This window comes from Beta vulgaris, chromosome 2, assembly GCF_026745355.1.
Source record: "Beta vulgaris subsp. vulgaris cultivar EL10 chromosome 2, EL10.2, whole genome shotgun sequence".
Taxonomy (NCBI): Eukaryota; Viridiplantae; Streptophyta; class Magnoliopsida; order Caryophyllales; family Amaranthaceae; genus Beta; species Beta vulgaris.
The window spans coordinates 31,618,413-31,634,928 of NC_079203.1; the positions used below are offsets into that span (position 1 = coordinate 31,618,413).

At 37.8% G+C, this 16,516-nt stretch overlaps 2 protein-coding genes across 2 annotated transcripts; one reads left to right on the forward strand and one right to left on the reverse strand.

Moving 5' to 3' along the window:
* Positions 1-6,473: 6,473 nt before the first annotated feature.
* On the forward strand, positions 6,474-6,911 carry LOC104886988 (uncharacterized). Its single transcript, XM_010671566.1, has one exon. It carries the CDS (start codon positions 6,474-6,476, stop codon positions 6,909-6,911), a length of 438 nt encoding a protein of 145 aa, XP_010669868.1.
* Positions 6,912-8,178: 1,267 nt separating this feature from the next.
* LOC104886954 (protein-tyrosine-phosphatase MKP1) lies at positions 8,179-16,516 on the reverse strand. The gene is given in 5 exon segments (XM_057392578.1): positions 8,179-8,430; positions 8,585-8,729; positions 13,338-15,135; positions 15,137-15,995; positions 16,257-16,516. Coding segments are annotated over 3 exon segments (2,520 nt in total). The 5' UTR covers positions 15,802-15,995; positions 16,257-16,516; the 3' UTR covers positions 8,179-8,430; positions 8,585-8,672.

Below are 16,516 nucleotides of genomic sequence, written 5' to 3' on the forward strand. Positions count from 1 at the left end.
TAAAAAAGCATTCAGAAATAAAAAATATAATAAATCATAAATAAAAAATCATATACTTGTGTAAATCATACAAAAAATCATAAATCATACAAAAATCATAAATCAATAATAATAAAAAAAAAACCATACCCCTGAAAACCCAACCCGTAACCCCCAGCGAAACCCCTCAAAAAAACCCCACCAAATACCCACCAACAACCCAGCACAAACCCAGCACCCTTACCCTAACCGCCGACGCTGACACCCCAAAATCGCGAAACCCTAGCCGCCGCAACTGAAAAAACCCCAACCCTACCAGGTCAAAATCGGAATACCCAAAAACAATTTCACCCACTAAAAATAAACCATATTTCAAATCAAACGAAATGAACGAACTTATAGATCTAAAAACCTAAATTTTACCCACGAAAATGAAAATCAAAACCCACAAAGATGAAAATCAAAACCCACAAAGATGAAAATCAAAACCCATAAAGCCGAAAATTAAAACCAAGAAAAATGAAAGTAACTAGAAAATTTAGGTTTTTAGATCTATATACCTAAATTTTTACCCACGAAAATGAAAACCAAAACCCACAAAGATGAAAATCAAAACCCACAAAGATGAAAATCAAAACCCATAAAGCCGAAAATTAAAACCAAGAAAAATGAAAATAACCAGAAAAACCAAAATCACCTGGCGTTTGGGTTTGAAGGATAAGTTTGAGAAGCGCTTCAGAGAGTTTGGGGTCAGAAGATTGAAGAGAGAGATAGAGGGTGAAACTTAGAATTTAGAGAATGAGAGAGAAAGAGAGATGGAGAAGGCATTATAAAAACTGCGTTTGAGGAACAAAGAGAGTGACAAGGGAAACAAATATATATATCAGGGATTAACGACCCACTTGTTTGGTTAAACAAATTTGACGACCTTTTTAACGTCCGTTTTAGCGGACGGTAAATAAAGGGGCAGATGGTAATTAGCATCTGCTAACAAAGGCGGACGGTAAATTAGTAAAAACGGACGGTATTTACCGTCAGGCAGCCAGCGGACGGTAAATTCGATATTACCGTCTGTATTTCAGGCAGACGGTAAACTTCAGACGCTAAAAGCGCGGATTCTTGTTGTGTATTTCGAAGTTATAAAACTTCTAAGTAGGTCTAGTTCGACTATGTATCAACTATACATATCCATATGATTGATTAAACATCTCTATGTTTCCATAGCCCATGAAACGATGTTATCAATCAATATTATATGCTAATCCCTTTTAACAAGTCATTTATGTCCAGTTTAATGACTTAGATTAGGAACTTTAGTACTCTATGAATTCTGTTCCCTTATGGTGTTTCATTCATCAAATCACATATTAACAAAACCACAGAATTCAAGATATATTTTGGACATTTTATTTAATACCAAACCAATCATTAAATAAGATAAAATTTATTTTCATAAACATAAATAGCAAAACCATGTCTTTACATGTAACAAGTTTCTCTGAACCTAATACAATCTAAAGCCAGTCTAACATTTGCTTCAAGCCTATAGCCCTAGCGTGACACTCATGCTTGGGTTGAGGTAGTGGTTTAGTTAGCGGATCAGCCATGTTCACATCTGTATGAACTTTGCAGATTCCGACATCCTTCCTGTCAACTATCTCTCGAATGAGGTGAAACTTCCTCATCACATGTTTGGACTTGTTATGTGACCTTGGCTCTTTTGCTTGCGCAATAGCACCATTGTTGTCACAAACAACTTAATTCCTTCCAGAGCACTAGGTACGATATCCAGCACTATCAAGAACTTCTTTATCCAAACTGCTTCCTTAGCCGCTTCAACTACTGCTAAATATTCTGATTATGTCGTAGAGTGTGCTACAGTGCTTTGCTTTGAGCTCTTCCAGCTCACTGCTCCTCCATTTAGACGAAAGATATACCCTGACTGAGAGCGGTATCACTCTGTCGGTTTGGAAGCTTGCATCCGTGTAACCTTCAACAACCAACTCACTTTGTCCCCCATATACTAAGAACATGCCTTTAGTCCTCCTCAAGTACTTAAGGATGCTCTTAGCTGCAGTCCAGTGTGCTTCTCCTGGATTTGCTTGGAACCTGCTACACATGCTCAAGGCATATGCAACATCAGGTCGAGTACTTATCATGGCATACATGATAGACCTATAGCCGAAGCATAAGGAATGCTACTCATTCGCTTTAACTCATCAGGCTCAGTCGGGCACTGACTCTTGCTAAGCGATATGCCATGTGACATGGGAACGAAACCTCTCTTCGAGTTTTCCATGTTGAACCTTGTAAGAACCTTATCAATATAAGTTTCTTGACTTAGCCCAATCATCCTTCGAGACCTATCTCTATGGATTTTGATTCCCAGTATGTACTCAGCTTCTCCAAGGTCCTTCATAGAGAAACAACTTTTTAACCATTCCTTGACTGACTCAAGCATTGGTATGTCATTTCCCATGATTAGTAGTCATTACATACAAACCAAGAAGACTAAGCTGCTCCCACTAAACTTCTTGTAAACACAAGACTCTTCTTCGCTTTTGATGAAACCAAATTGTTTGATTGCCTCATCAAACGAAGATTCCGCTCCGAGATGCCTGCTTCAATCCACAAATGGATCTCTGATGCTTGCAAACTCTTTAGGATTTTCTGGATCTTCAAAACCTTCAGGTTGTGTCATGTACATATCCTCATTCAAGAACCCATTCAAGAATGCGGTTTTGACATCCATCTGCCAAATTTCGTAATAGTAAAATGCAGCAATCGCTAAAAGTATCCGAATTGATTTAAGCATTGCTACTGGAGAAAAGGTCTCATCATAGTCTATACCATGAATTGGCTTGAATCCTTTTGCAACCAGTCTTGCTTTGTAGACATAGACATTTCCATCTTTGTCTGTTTTCAATTTGAACACCCACTTGCATCCAATAGGGTTAACCCCATCAGGCAAGTCAACCAGTGTCCAAACTTTATTCTCAGACATGGAGTCTAACTCGGATTTCATGGCCTCAAGCCATTTCTCAGAGTCTGGGTCGTCAAAGCTTGTTTGTAGGTAGTAGGTTCTGAATTTTCCAAAATCATAATTTCAGAATTTCAGTCATTAGGAAATCAACCAACCTTTTGTTTGGAATCCTTGGTCTACTAGACCTACGCGGTGCTGAGCATCAAGAGAAAGTTTCTTCAACAGTTTGAAGATTTTCGCTTGATTCAACTTCAATGGGATGGTAGGAGGTTCACGCGTTGAATACGTCATATCTCGAACATGAATTTCGTCTTGTTGGGCCGTCTCTGACATGGTGTGAGCCACGTCCAGTTGTTGCTCATCTCGAATTTCTTCGAGTGTTATTTTACTCCCACTTGTCTTTCTAGAAACAAATTCCTTTTCAAGAAAGACACCATCACGAGCAACAAACACTTTGTTCTCTTGACGGTTATAGAAGTAATAACCCCTTGTCTCTTTTGGTATCCCACAAAGAGACATTTATCTGACTTGGGTGCGAGTTTGTCTGATAGTAACCGCTTTACATAGACCTCACATCCCAGATTTTAAGAAAAGACAGGTTGGGAGGTTTTCCATTCCATAACTCATATGGAGTCTTTTCTAAGCCTTTACGGGTCCTATTTAGTGTGTGTGCAGCAGTTTCGAGAGCGTATCCCCAAAAAAATCGGAAGATCAGCAAGACTCATCATTGATCGAACCATATCTAGAAGGTTCGATTCCTCCTTTCAGATACACCATTTAACTGTGGTGTTCCTGGTGGAGTTAATTGTGAAAGAATTCCACAATCCTTTAGATGATCATCAAACTCTTGGCTCAAATATTCACCACCACGATCGATCGTAGTGCTTTTATTGTCTTACCAAGTTGATTCGTACTTCATTTTGGAACTCTTTGAATCTATCAAAAGATTCCGACTTATGTTTCATCAAGTAATATAGCCATATCTACTCAAATCATCAGTGAAGGTATGAAGTAATTAAACCCTCCCCTTGCCTTTGTGCTCATAGGACCACATCATCTGTATGTATGAGTCCTAAAAGATCGCTGGCCCTTTCACCTTTTCCAGTAAATGGTGATTTTGATCTTTCCCATTAAGCATGATTCACATACATCAAATGATTCGAAATCAAATGATGGAATTATACCATCCTTTTGTAACTTGTGAATGCGCTTTTGGTTTATATGACCCATTCGACAATGCCAAATGTAGGTTAGGTTGGAATCATTTGATTTCTATTTCTTGCTATCTATGTTATAGACTTTTAATGACTTATCAAGGAGATATAAACCATTTATCAATTTAGCTTTGGCATAGAACATATTATTGTAAGAAATAGAACAACTGTTCTTTATTTCAAAACAAAACCCTTCAAAATCCAAAATCCAAAACTGAAACCGAAATTATGTTCTTAGTTATTGCAGGAACAAAATGACAATTATTTAATTCTAAAATAAGCCCAGATGGCAAGTGTAGACTATAGCTCCCTATGGCAAGTGCAGCAACTCGTGCTCCATTTCTAACGCGTAGCTCTACCTCGCCTTTTGCCAGCTTCCTACTTCTTTTTAGTCCCTACACATCATTAACTATGTGAGAACCACAACCGGTATCAAATACCCATAAAGAAGTAGAAGTCAAATTGATATATATAATATATATATATATATATATATATATATATATATATATATATATATATATATATATACCTGAAGTGGAAGCCCCATATTTCTTTTCCTCCAAGTATATTGGGCAGTTCCTCTTCTAGTGTCCTATCTTGTGACAGTGGAAGCACTTGCTTTCCGCAGCTACCTTTGGCTTGGCGGGTGGCTTAGGTTTTTCAGCAATAGTGGCAACTTGTTTGCCTCTGTCCTTCTTTCCTGCCATTTTTTCTTGAAACCCTTGCCCTTTTGAACCATCAAAACCTCTTTCTTTGGTTCAACCTTAGGGATGTTCCTTTCAGCATTGACCAACAATCCATGCAGCTCTTGCAAAGTCTTTTCAGACTCATTCCTATTGTAGGTCATTGTGAACTGATTGAAATTGTCAGGCAGTGAGTGGAGAATAATGTCAGTAGCCAACTCAAGCCTATGAGAGAATCCAAGTCGTTCCATGTTTTTGAAAAGACCCACCCGGCTTCAAGTGACATTCAAGTATCTCCCTATTAGTCTCATACCGCTCAACTCGGGCCTGAGTTTTAAACATGGCCCGCAGCTCTTGCATGATCGTATAAGCATCCTTGGTTTCGAACCTCTTTTGGAGGTTTTGCTCCATGGTTGCTACCATCAAGCAAGTGATTGGTATAAACTTATCACTAGCCTGTTTGGCACGACATTTTTCTGCCTCAATTAATTCATCAGTTACTACAGGAAGTGGGGTATCTAAGATGTCCTCTCGACCCTCAAACCTCAAAACGAATCTTAAGGTCCTTTCCCAATTAAGGAAATTTTCACCGTTCATTCTGTCCTTTTTCAGAAAAGGACGAATGTTGAAACCGGAATTGTTGTTGTTGTTATTAGACATGATATCTACGGACAGAAAAATAAAGCAAAGTTCAATTTTATGTTTATAGGTAACATCCATTATCGAACTCCTGCTGTGGAGAGGCTAAGTTTCCATCTACCAGGAGAGCAAACTGTTTTGTTTGATGACCATGCTGATGTAGAATCCGTACTAGACAGGCCCCATATTTACAATACAAAATTCCTATATTGGATAAAGTGTAATGAAAAATATGAAGAAGCCAGGGCGGTTAGTTATGTGGAGTTTCCTACAAGATTTGTTTGGAAGCAGGCGTTGAGGGAGTGGACACCAAGAAATAAAGGCTTTGCAATAGGTCGCATCTACCACGTATCGCCGGGATCTGGTGAGAAGTTCTATCTTAAGACGTTGCTAAACTTTGTTAAAGCAGCGACGTGCTATGAAGACATTAGAACGGTTGATGGTGTAGTGTATCCTACCTTCAAGGAAGCTTGATATGCAAGGGGATTACTTGATGATGATAAGGAATATGTTGACGCAATCACGGAAGCGGGTTTTAGAGAATCAGGGCACTACCTAAGACATTTGTTCTCCATGTTACTGTTATCCGGGAGTATGTCGAAGCCGGAGGATGTTTGACATAAGACTTGGAGGTTACTGTCTGATGACATTTTGTACAAGCAGCGCGGTATTCAGAAAAATAAAGGTACACAACTACCAACATATCCTGAAAATAGTTACTATATATATTCTTAAGAAATGTGCATATTTAGTATACGTTACCGCTGTGTAATTTTAATTTATGTTTTCGCAGACCTACAATTAACAGACGATCAAATCGAAGCGTTTGCGTTGGCGGAGATTGAGACCATGCTCCAAAGTAATGGCAGCAGCTTGCGTAGATTTAGTGAGATGTCGTTTCCGGATGAACTAATCATGTTATAAGGACAAAACAAGCTTATTGCAGATGAGCTTTCTTACGACATAGAGAAAATGACGTTGGAACACGCTAAATTGTTTAAGGGTCTAACTGTTGAGCAGTCCATCATTTATCGCAGAGTAATGGATGATCTGTCGAGTCAAGAAGGAGGTGTGTTTTTCGTCTACTGCTACAGAGGTACCAGAAAAACATATGTTTGGAAGACATTATGTGCCGCAGTAAAGAAGATGGGCGAAATTGTATTGCCTGTAGCTTCGAGTGGAATTGCTTCTCTCCTCCTTCCACGGGGAAGAACGGCGCATTCGAGATTTGGTATCCCTCTGAATGTAACTGAGAATTCTACATGTGCCAGAATTCGTCTTGGGTTGGATTTAGCCTATCTTCTCATCAAGACAAAACTTATTATATGGGATGAAGCGCCCATGATGCATAAGTACTGTTTCGAAGCACTCGATAGAAGTTTGAGGGACATAATGGGGTTAGTTGATTAGGAGAAACATGCATCGGCCGTTTGGGGGTAAAGTTATGGTGTTTGGTGGTGATCTACGTTAGATATTACCAGTTGTACCAAAGGGAATGAGGCAAGTTATCGTGTTTGCTACCGCTAATTCGTCTTATTTGTGGGATTCGTGTAAGGTTCTAACACTTACTCGCAATATGAGACTTCAATCAGGTTCTTCTAAATCTTTTGCTGATGAACTGCGCGAATTTTTGGAGTGGATACTAAGCGTAGGAGAAGGCAAGGCCGGAGGTCCTAATGATGGAGAAGCCGTAATTGAGGTTGCAAAAGATATTCTTATAGATCCAGGCCTCGATCTAATTTCCGCAATTGTTGATAGCACTTATCCAAACCTACATGAACATATTTGGGAAGCTAAATATTTCCAAGAAAGAGCAATTTTGGCCCCTACGAATGAGATAGTCGAGATAGTCAATGATCATGTTCTATCTACCATTCAAGGAGAATAGAAAGTGTATTAAGTTCGGACGCTATAAGCAAAGAGGAGGATAACTTCGAAGTACATGAAATGTACTCCACTGAATTCCTCATTACGATAAGGTGCTCTGGTCTCCCGAATCATAGCATACGATTAAAGGTTGGTGCTCCAGTTATGCTACTAAGGAATATTGATCAAACATTTGGGTTATGTAATGGCACGAGGTTAGTCGTTAAACATTTAGGCAATCGTGTTATTGAAGCAACTGTTATATCTGGAAGTAATGTCGGAGCAAAGGTTTTTATCCCAAGAATGACACTCACCCCGTCTGACTCGATTAAATTTCCTATCAGATTTCAGAGACGTCAGTTTCATTTAATGGTTTGTTTTGCTATGACTATAAATAAAAGTCAAGGACAATCATTGTCCCATGTAGGTTTGTATCTCCCGAGACCTGTTTTCAGCCATGGTCAATTTTATGTTCCCGTGTCCAAAGTTACGAGCAAAAAAAGATCTCAAGATCCTCTCCTTTGATAAAGGAACACGTTGTACGTACAACTACAACAAATGTAGTCTACAAAAAAGTGTTTGCAAACATTTAGTTTGAGTTAAACACCTTTGTTTTTATTTGTACTTCCTGCTCATTACCACAATCACATGTAGAATTCGTGAAATTTTATTATTCGTTTTGTTTTTATTATGTAACTTAATTTACTTATGTTATAAAGCTATAAATACACCCGTGCATTATGCACAGGTCCTAAAACTAGTTTTTTTTCTTAAAAAGAGAATCAGAAGAGTGAGTCAGAAGCTTCTTCCCTTGCACAAAGAACCCAATTTTCCTAATATAAATTTGCAAATGCTTTAAATAGAAAAATAACGGGAACGTTTTGGCAGAAATAACTTTTGCATTAAACGGTCGCCAATGACCCATCCTAAGTAATAAATAATTCCTGAATATACAAGGAGCGTCTACTAAATCAGTCAGTAAGTATCTCAATAACATGTTTGAGCGCATCACATGAGTGTAGTCTGTACATCCTGTTAGCAGACCCTGTAAACACAATGCAGGCTGCAAAACAACCGCGATATCAAACATCAACAAAGCATCAAAGATAATGGAACAACCAAGGTAGAGCCTTAATCCCATTAAAATGGGGTTGGCTGCATGAGTCTGGGAGTTCTTCAAAGAAAAATAAACGAAACGATAAAAAAGAGTACAATACCTCCCATGTTTGTGTGGCTATATTTCTCGAAAGAAATGCCCAACAAAGATGTATTGCATGAGCAGCATATTCCCCGATTAGTGTACTGCTACAATGTACTCAACCCTTCGAGGAAATCTGCTGGTTCTTCTCCTCCTCTGACAATCTGTAATATATATAATCTTAATCAATTACTTGGACCAATTCAAGATCATCACCAATCACACTTAGCTTAAAACAAAACAGATCATTTATCATGCTGTCATTTTCCTTCTTAGATTTATTCCAATTAAATGGATCACAAATTTGTGATGGATAACCATTGTGAAGTAACTCGTGAACTAATTCGTCACACCTCATGGGATTCAAAAAAAAGGCAAATTGGTATACTATAAGGCTAATGTTTCAAAATTAGGTTGCGAATTGCGCTTCCGTGCCCATTATACCGCAAATTAGTAACTATGTGAACAACATAGAAAAAGACCATCTCATTTGGTGAGTCCTTGCAAGAGTTGGGAAACTAACATTTTATGCCACCTTTGTTCGGGTATTTGAATTATCTATACAAATATAGACAACTCTAACTCGAGAATTTTTTCAACATTATCTACACTAATATAGTAAAATGGCGTTGTCAATAACCCCTATACGCCGTTTGATACACCTCCCTTTCAAAGACATGTAATTAACTGACTTAGGTATGTCATTATGTTTTCAATGGGGGTGTTCAAACGGCTTTTAGGCGACTTTTTCACTGGTTTTTGGCTTTCCCATTTGGTCAGACAACCAAAACAAAAGTATGGTAAATGGTTTTTCAGATAACTAAAAAGCCAGCTTTTCAACCCAAGTCCAAAAATGTTTTTAAGTTGGTTATACCAACTTACTGTATTGGCTTCCGCGCTCATTTTCCATTAAACGACCAATCCAAGAGCTACTTTCACAAACACATTTATAAACGATAATAGTCAAATAACCAACATGAACAACTAATATAAACCCTTGTCAAACAGCTAACAAATTGCCAAGCACCCCTATGTTGTTTATTATATGGCTTTTAGGTGATCTTTTCATGTCTTTTGGCTTTGTACTGTGGTCAAACAAGTAAAAAACAGAAGTCTTCAGTAAATGACTTTTTAGGTAGCTAGTAAGCAAAATTCTCAGCCAATAATAAAAAAACAGGATTTACTAGCTTCTCGTATGGGATTCTGTTTTCAATTTGCATTAAACAAATAACACCCAAATGTGGAATACCCGCATTATCTTATATCATAAAACGAAAGGAAAATGAAGGCCGAGCATGAAGCCTGCTAAAGGATTGAACCCTCAACCATATATGTAGATAATGAAGGATCATTACCATCAATCCAATGGTACAACTGATTTCGATCTTGACCATCAACCCAATGGTACAATTGATTTCAATCTTTACCATCAATCAAATGGTACAATTAATGTCACATAGACTAGGTAAATTATAAACATATGACAACTTACAGCGAGGGACTAAAAGGAAATAAATTAGCAACCCAAACTACTATTTTTCACTCATCCTGAAATACTAGATACATTTAATCTCCTCTACAGATCTATCTCCTACCCTTATTGCTGTATAAAATTTCATCATTTCTTCTTACTCTCCCATCTCATATTACTTCAGTTCTGTCTACTGTAGCTTGTCTCTCATATTTCATTATTTTTCTTGTTGATATGAGTAACATCCCATGCATTGCAAGGTGCCCAAGAACTTTCCAACGCATTGACATGATGAGTGGGCAGAAGCATAGAAGGCACTAAATACAATGTTATCATCTCCTTGCAAAAGCAACTGTGTTCCACAATGTTGCTCAAGAGAGATGCAAAGCAAAATCCAAAAGTTTGCTCAAGAAAGGGAAAAATGCATGTATATTGTATGATTTGGACTTTTTAGTTGGACCGTAATGGCCATGAGAGTATGAGACTAGAATGATTCCAGCTTTTTCTAGCAACTATAAGGAGTACAAGTTTATAGTGTGACCTTTATATATAAGTAGCAATATATCAGTTTAGTAATGGATTATATGTGCTAATATGGTAACATGACAGAAGTCAAGTTGTGATTCTAAAACACATGTTAACAATGGCCCTCTGTAAATAGCAAGCTGAAATTCTTTTTGAAAGTTGGTCTTTACAAAACAGCCAAACTAATTTGGCGAAGCCTCTGCTGGTCAGATTTACTTGTGAGAACTATACCTAGGGTAGATTTGTGACTAACATAGTAGAAGAAAAGATTCAGGAGATGTGCACAGCTATAAGTGCTAAAAGTCCACTAAGGAACCTGACACTTACTTATGACCCTTTTCCAATTGGGAAAATGGAGTGAATTCTGAAAAGAAAGCAGAATCCCCGAAGGTAACACTCCCGAAGCAGCAGAGGACACAGATCAAAAATTCTTCCATGTAAGCTTCTTGATGCAAGTTCAGTAAGTAGACTACATAAGAACTCGGCATAGGGGACAAGAATGCTAATAGATAAACTATTCTTAGGTTCGCACAAAATTTAAGAGAGTAATAGAAGTAGGATAAAACAATTGGAAGTGAAAAGAGAAAGAAAAATAAGACAAATGTTGGGATGAAGAAGAATAAAAGGCTGATGTAATGGAGAGCGAAGAGTGATAAAAGAAATTGTTGTATTTCATCTCAGAAAGGAGGTATTACAATAGTTTTCAGACAGCATAAAAAAGTTAGTGTTCATGTAATTTTAGGATAAATGAAGTATAATTTTACAAGAAAAAGGCAGAGCAGTACATCTTATTTGGAGAAACATTGTCATACTATCATAATAAGATAAAGGAAAATGATATATACAACTCTAAGAAAGGAAACATTACAATAAATAAGCACTAAATACATCGATTGACGCATGATTATGTCATTAATTTCTAAAATAATACTATTTTAGGAAATTTATTTAATGCTTATATGCAGCAGTGTATATCAAAACCCTAACAGCATCCACCACCATGAACAAAAAATAGTTTTGGGATCAAAAACAAGAAAAAATTCACCACATCATGAACAAGTTGCAAAAATTTTGGTCACATGATGAACCAAAAAAAATTATATCATGAAAAAGTGGGCCCCACCAAGTGGTTGGAAAACGTGTAACAAATGTATATGCCAAACTAAAATAGCTATATTTTAAATGATACAAATCTGAAAAATAAAAATAAAAGTACCAACGGTCGTATTTTTTTGAGATCTATAAAATTATACCCATTTTGCCATATTTTCAAACACTTTAAAACAAATAATTTTGAAGTAATAATTAGGAGAAAAAACTGATGAGTTTTTTTATGTCATTGGTGGGATGATTTTGTGATTTGCATGACATTTTTTTAGACGATGAGAGAGAAAGTTGTAGAAAGAGGGGGATGAATATTTTTTTCGTTCATGGTAGTAGATGCTCTAAGATAAATCAGAAAAGATCTTCCAAGTTTAAGGAACAACATTATTGGCAGTAGTATAATCTCCCAAAAGTAATTGATTGAGAAATGTCTTTGATATGAAATACTTCCTCCGTTCCATAATAAGTGAAACACTTCTCTAAAAAAGCTCTCACATAAAAGTTAGAAGTGTTTCACTTAATATGGAACGGAGGAAGTATATATTTAGAGCTTTTAAAACTTCTAAAGATTGCATGGACTTCAGACTTGAAAAGAAAAAGAGTTAAAGAGTTTTTACAGCTAAGCAGAAGTGGTAAGTAGCTGGCAGCTGCTAATTTCAGCATTATTGGCAGTGGTATAATCTCCCAATATTTGTGATGCTTGATGATGACAGGCTTCATTTAGTACAGCAGCAGCACTTAAGACACAATAAAGGGTTTGATAGCCAAATGGAGTCCCATCATCCAACTCTATGGCAAGCCTACCTTCCAAATAATAGAACACAATACCCCCCCCCCCTCTTGATGCATAGATGGAAGCAGAAATTTTGTTTCCTATCAAGGATTAAGTAGGTTTTGGCCTAAACCACTAATATTACACATCCTGCACTCTTGACTATATTATATGCTTGATATCTTCTGCCGTCTCACGCCTCCCCCCTCTCCTCAAGAAATAATTTCTTGTATATAAACATTAGACACAGCTATGCATACTTTCAGCTAGAAGATAAAATCATCAGCGAAATAGGATAAACACACAAAAGCGCTTACCGTTTGATGGTAATAGGGGCAGCCGGAAACATCAAGATTGAAATATGGCCTTTAAAACAATTTCCAACTTAGCCAATGGCCATGATTATGTGAATACAGAAGGGGGAAAAAAAGCAAGACACTCATAAAGTGGCAGAGGAATATAGAGCTTTTGGACATATTCATTCCTATGAGTACTATCAATAGAATGGTCATAGATCAAATATGCCCGATCAATGAAGCACTTAAGAACAAGAGAAAAGAGTCTCTTATACTCTAGATCAAATCGGGACTTTTTCAAATTGTTCCAACAAATTCACTTGAAATCAAAAAATTTAAATCAGTCAAGTTTTTCGAAGATTAAGTCATTAGGCAGTTACAAAATCATAATCACGCCCCAACCATTACAAGTTACAACTTTAAACTAAAGACATGAGGAAGCCATGCCACATGTTATATTAGAAAAGGCAGCTACTTATCTAGAGACTCAAATCAGGGAACTACAGTAAATTTCATCTAGAAACTATATATACAGATCTGCATAGTAAAAAGTACAAAGGTTTCACCTTCCGAAAAAAAATTATGAGAAGCACATGAAACATACCTTAATGTTGGTGTTTTCAGGGAGACCCATGCGACACAGAACATCTGAACCAAATTGCTTCCAGTCAGCTAAGTCTACATCACTTACTTTACTATTTGCATGAACTTGATTTTGACCAAATTTGAAAGTCTTGCCAACCCAGAGATAGATATTAATATTGTTGATCGGGCATGTAACTTTCCCAGGAGCCGTGATAATAAAGGCTGAACTTGAATCTAGCTCAAATGCTCCGGATACTGATACCTTCTCCAGACTGGGTAAGCGGTAAACACAAGGTCGATCGGAGTCACAATTTGTGGAAATCATTGACACACCCCCTGCGATAATACTTGGAGTAGAGTTTCCTCTCATCATATCACAAACACTTGTTACAATAGAATCCATTAGATGTGGACTGCATTTGCTTGCTAAATTACCAGAGTCAAGATGCTTTTCAAGAGAAGCATTCTTGCAATCTGCAATCATTCCTCCCTTGTCTAGCTCAAACGAAAAGCAGGTATTATCATCTACATTACCATTTTGTTTATCAACAAAGAGCTCTTCAGCAGGTTCTTGCATCCTTCCATCACCAGACACAATTGGCAAAGTCAGGGATCTGGATAAGCTACCTCTACGCTCTGCAAGTGACAAAGGTGATCTTCTAGAAGGTAAATTGGTGGATCTTAAAGGATGTGAGCCAAAGTCAACCTCAATGTAGCCTGGATGGTTAGATTCATTTGTAGAAGTTTTAGATGAGAGAGACATGTTAGAGAATGCAGATACAGCTGGTGATAATGACAAGGGTGACTCTGAAGGAGAATTTAAGGAACACTTTGAGTTATTACTTGAATCAGAGGAGATGGAGTCTGGAGAAAGATGAGGTGATAATGATGCTAAAGATAATGATGACAAAGAACAAGGTGATGAGGATGTTGAGGACGCCAGTGTAACATCAGAGATACGTGAATTATTGGAAACAATACTATCTCCATGACCATTCAGCCTAGAATCTAAGTAAAGTCTATTGACAATTGACTTGGGAGCTAAGACAAACTCCTTCATATGACAGGATGCAAACTTGCGTCTCAACACACTCCAACTGTTCTCCCGCGCAGGAAGATGTGTTTCATGTTCAGTCTCTGATGATGCTACGGCTGGCACGAAACCCCCATTAATCGCCTTCTTAAATATCTCAAAATCAACATCATATGAGTCTACTTTCCTGTCACCGGGCTGCATTTTAGCATCCTCGTGCTTAACACCATTAGCATATTTGTCCATGACAAAATCAGAGAAGATATCCCAAAAAGAGGATGGCTCCTCACCTTCCTTGATTACATGGACAGGCACCTGTACTCTTTCATATCGCACAATCTGAGACACAGCACCTCTTGCCTCCCTCTCCATTATAACTTCACAGTTCTTGCCCAGCCAAACATAAATTGCAGATGGCATTTGTACAATGAATGCGCCTCTAGAATCAAGGGCCAAAGGAGACGGGTCATTCAACATTTTAGGGACAAGATGTAAGGGGTCATATGGAGAATGGGGTGCAATCCTGTACACCCTCAATAATGAGCTTGGACTGAGAGGAAAGGCGTGAACTCTTTTCTGGCATTGCAGCAATTGGCAAGCAAAACCCATATTTGGGTCAGCAATACCCCTAGCTTCTTTTACATATTGAAATGCATCATCGAAGCTCTGCCCCTCTCTCCACATAAGATAAGCAATCACCAGCGATGTAGATCGAGATACACCTTGACAACAATGGACAAAAACCTTTCCTCTCTGCTCCCTCACATCTTCAAAATAGTCAAACATAAAGTATGCTAGTAATATCTTCTGAAGGACTATCCTGAAGCCACAACGTTCTATAAACAAACTCGGCTTTGAAATACTCGGGGCAAACAAAACCCACACAATTAAGCACATGGGTAATCCCATTCTTTTTCAGTATATCCTTATCCTTAGCAACAGCATCACCTCCAAGATAAATGTGCTCCGCCACCTTTGAACATTCTTTATCAAAAAATGCAATTTTATCTTTCTTAACAAATCCCCCATTCCTATCTGAATTCGTCTGAATAACAGACATATCGAGCTTCAACCTTTCCGCACCCTTATTCACATCCCTGCCACTAGGGGTGGGTGGTCCAGGCCACTCTCCTATATCGTCTGAGCCAGCCTTTGGCCATTCGTCCAAGCTCCTTCGAGCAATGGCAAGTGGTTGTAGTGGGGGCAAAGATGATCTAGCCTTACAATTCTGTTGGGAACGAGGAGTTAATGGAGCAGGGAACCTCCGGGCTTGAATACCATTATACGCAGAACTCCCATTTATATCGACGTTATCTTTATCGTCATTATCAGGGTTATGGGTAGCAGTTCTAGATGAAGACCACGAAGCAGACCTCCAAAACTTTTTGGGGGCATTGTTACAAACTTGATACTGACCCCATGAACCACTTTCATCTTCTTTGCCCACCATGCCCACTTCCCTCCACAATTAATTTACCCAAAATTAAAAAATTTCCCAATTTTCCTACACTACTCCTAAGCATAAAAATTGACAATTTGACAGCCAATTAACAAATATAAAACTTATATTATCAAATCCATATTTGCTCAAACAAGTTGCACATACCTTAATAACCACAACTCATCAATCTAATCCCACATAACCTGCAAAAATCCACTTATTTCAGTAAACAATAAAAATCAGAAATCCCCATCTCACAAACTGAAAAAACAAAAAAACCTAACAGCAGAATTTAAAAGCAATTGAAAACCCACAAAACTTACATTCTAAAAAGTAAATCCATGAATGACAAACTAAGTATCAAAATAGTTCATGGGTTTCTAGGGTTTCTCAAAAAAGAAACAAAAAAATTGAGGAGAGAGGTAGAGTGCGTAAATAGTGCGTAGTTTGAGATTTAAACTCACAGTTTGAGAAGAGGCATCCACGAAAAATTAATAGTGTGTGATAGACATAGAAGTAGTTAGTGGGGTTGGGCGGAGTAAGCTTGCTTCACGGGAGAGAGGGGAGAGAGAGAAGAAGCATAGCGAAAGGGGAAGGTACAAGTCTTTTTCAAGAGAGAAATTGATGAATTCATATAAATTGATAGTGTGTCTGTGTGTATTATAACTCAAAATAGGGTGTTGCTTCATAGTCTTTCTCTCTCTTTCCCTTTTCTACAAAGAGT